This window comes from Salvia splendens, chromosome 13 (genome assembly GCF_004379255.2).
Source record: "Salvia splendens isolate huo1 chromosome 13, SspV2, whole genome shotgun sequence".
NCBI classification, from domain to species: Eukaryota; Viridiplantae; Streptophyta; class Magnoliopsida; order Lamiales; family Lamiaceae; genus Salvia; species Salvia splendens.
In genome coordinates, this window is record NC_056044.1 from 24,674,907 (window position 1) to 24,677,959 (window position 3,053).

The 3,053-nt window shown below is 32.2% G+C and overlaps 1 protein-coding gene across 1 annotated transcript; it reads left to right on the forward strand.

The window, feature by feature from the left end:
* Positions 1-1,603: 1,603 nt before the first annotated feature.
* LOC121762645 lies at positions 1,604-2,297 on the forward strand. Its single transcript, XM_042158604.1, has one exon. It carries the CDS (start codon positions 1,690-1,692, stop codon positions 2,119-2,121), a length of 432 nt encoding a protein of 143 aa, XP_042014538.1. The 5' UTR covers positions 1,604-1,689; the 3' UTR covers positions 2,122-2,297.
* The last annotated feature ends 756 nt before the right edge of the window (positions 2,298-3,053 follow it).

Below are 3,053 nucleotides of genomic sequence, written 5' to 3' on the forward strand. Positions count from 1 at the left end.
ATCAGAGTAATTGACAATTGAACATTGATTAAGTATGCATTCATTTACTTATTTTCACTTTTTCAGTTCATTAAAATTGAGAGCCAAATACATTTATTCCTCAAAAATAATATCATCGTTCACTACCAAGATTAATTTACTGATTTTCAGTTTATTATGTCATTCTTTTTTGTACTCGGTTTGAAAAAATGATAAAATGAAGGGAAAGTAAAGTAAACGAGAGAATAATGTAGCCCGATCCCCCAAGAATAATTTCTTTTTGTAATACTAACCAAGTGTCGATTATTTTGATCGTGGATTACAATAGTCGGTTATAAAACTATTTAGGCCCAGAGACTTCAAGGCTGGTATAAAAATGATTGGGCCAAACCCCAATAATATTGGGCTATTGACATAGTTTTATCATGCCCAGCTTAAACAGTTAGCCCTATAAGAATTCGACGATTAATCTGCACAGCTTGAGGGCTGGTATTTGTAGAAATTTATGGTTTACACAATCATTTAAAGTGATTAATGATTCCTGTGTAACCATATTCAACTTTTCTTATTTTCTTTAAATTAATTATTTCTGACATTTTAATTTAGTATTTATTTTTAATCTCATGTTCCTCACTGAAATCTTATAAAACTATCAAATCAAAATTTATACTATAAAAGAAGTATTTATATCCTCTCAAATTAAAATGTAAATTAAACTTTTTATTCCCAGCTAAAATAACATTATCCCAAATTCATGGAAAAATTAGAAATTCAAATTTGTAATATAGAATCAACACTGCAAAGTTGATAATAATAAATGTACGTATATGAAATCTAAACTAAAAAACCCAGATTCTGAAATGAAAATTCATACCAACAACTAATTATTTAAAAAATAAACCGAGTATCATGGTATACTTTTAATTCCACCTAAGTCATGCGTGTCAGCCTCGTATGATTGGGTGAATTTTGACAACATTCTTACGTTTCTTCCCTATTGTTTGAAATCGATGTGGGCGAATTTCGTATTCCATCAAGACTTTTTCGAGATCTCTATTTTATATAGTTTTTGTTTTTTGCAGATAATATACGAAATCATTTTTATACGTATTTGCTAGAAGGGATGAAAATGTAAGAGTAATAGTAGTACCAATTAATGAAGAAGTCAGCGTGCTGTGCTGGAACTGAGTATACAAGTTTATTATTGATGACAAGCAGAGTAGTAGATATTTGTCCTCAAGTAAGTATAATTATTAAAAAAATCTATCTCTTTTTAGCTTTTAAATTTTAATCATAATACTTAAATATTTTCTACACCACAATCAATCAAGAACCACTTAGTGGAGTATTTTTAGGATTACAAAAAATTGAGAATCAATTATTAGCGTTTCAAAATAACCATAATTTAAAAATTGATGATATAATTAAACACACAAATTTACATCCTTAATAACATTAAAAGATATCCTTATCCCATTTTTTTTAGTGAACCTAAATAATTGAGTTATACTCTATCCCATTAATCTTATCTATCGATCCAAAGCTACTTATGATTGCAATAAACATAATGATAAATCTTATCTCATCACAATTAAAAAAAGAAATAAAATAAACCGAAGATAACCCCACTCCCATTATAAATCTCATCAACCAAACCCTCACTCTCTCCCTTCTCTCTCTCTCTCTAATCTCTCTTAGTGAAGAAATGCAATGGCCGCAAGAAACAGCCACCGCTACCTCACCTTCGCTACCGCCACACTAGCTCCGGCGCCCACCGAGGATCATCTCGAATTCGAGGAATCCGAGGTTTGGAGCAGCATCGTTTTCGGTGAACCGAAAATGCAAGCGCGTCGTAGGCCATCGCGAAAGCCGTTGAAGGTGAAGAACAACGACGTCGATCGTCTGGCCAGATCGCTGCCCGTGAACGTACCGGAGTGGTCGAAGATCCTCGGCGGCGAGTGGAGACCACGCGACGAGTATGAGGCGGAGGAGGAAAATGACCGAATGCCCCCTCATGAGTATTTGGCGCGGATTAGAGGAGCTTCTTTGTCGGTGCACGAAGGTGAGGGGAGGACGCTCAAGGGCAGGGATTTGAGTAGGGTTAGAAATGCCATTTGGAAAAAAATTGGCTTTGAAGATTAAATAATTTATTATATTATAATTAGCTAGCTTAGTTTAGCTAAATGGAGTTTTTTGTGGTTTATGGATTGATATAGATTATTATAATCGATTAGATTGTTTTGTGTTGGTAACATCCACAATCATTCATTGTAATTACATTAAAATTTGACTTAAACTATAGAACTATTTTCTATTTCTATGGGTCTCTAGTATTTTCTATGGTTTAAATTGTCAGAAAAAATCTAAATGTACTTGATTTATATCAACAGTGTAGCATTAGTAAAATTCTATAAAACATGTATATATGTGCACCAATTGTATATAATGATAATGTCCATGTTAGATTTAAATTTTAATTTATTACCTGTATCATAAAAGATTTGGAACCTTGAAATGGATGACTCTTAAAGTAAATTAATTAGTAATGTATCAAATCTTCAACGAGACTTAAATTAAATTAAACACGCATTAAAAACTTTGGAGGATAATCATTTATACTGATTTGCATATATACTTGCGTTAAGTGGTCAAAATTTTATTTTGTTATTGGAATTATTGTTGCTGCGAACTGGGTGGTTATTATTGTTCTTGTTTTTAAGGTGTTAGAAAACAGTGGGCAATTAAATAACAAAAAAATTACATTGGCCTTTTCTTTGTTATTTGGAGATTGGAGAGAGCGAAAGATGGACTTTTTTTTTTTATTGAGAAGGAAAAGCAGCATTATTAAGACAAAATTAGTTGGTTTTGTTATTGCATCGGTAGGTAAGAAAACAAGTGGCCAAGCTAGTGACAATGATGCTTATCCAACCTTGATTACTCATTATGTCAACATTTTGTAGTCATTTATTTTATGGTTCAAATTTTGGATAAACATAATATGATTGATTAGAGTGAGTGTCTGTTACGGACGTTCTCCGTAACAAGGCCGGATGGCTAACTTCTTGGAGAGATAA

What these genes read in the sequence shown, in the direction of transcription:
- LOC121762645 (XM_042158604.1), top strand. Translation starts at nt 1,690, where the DNA reads ATGGCCGCAAGAAACAGCCACCGCTACCTCACCTTCGCTACCGCCACA.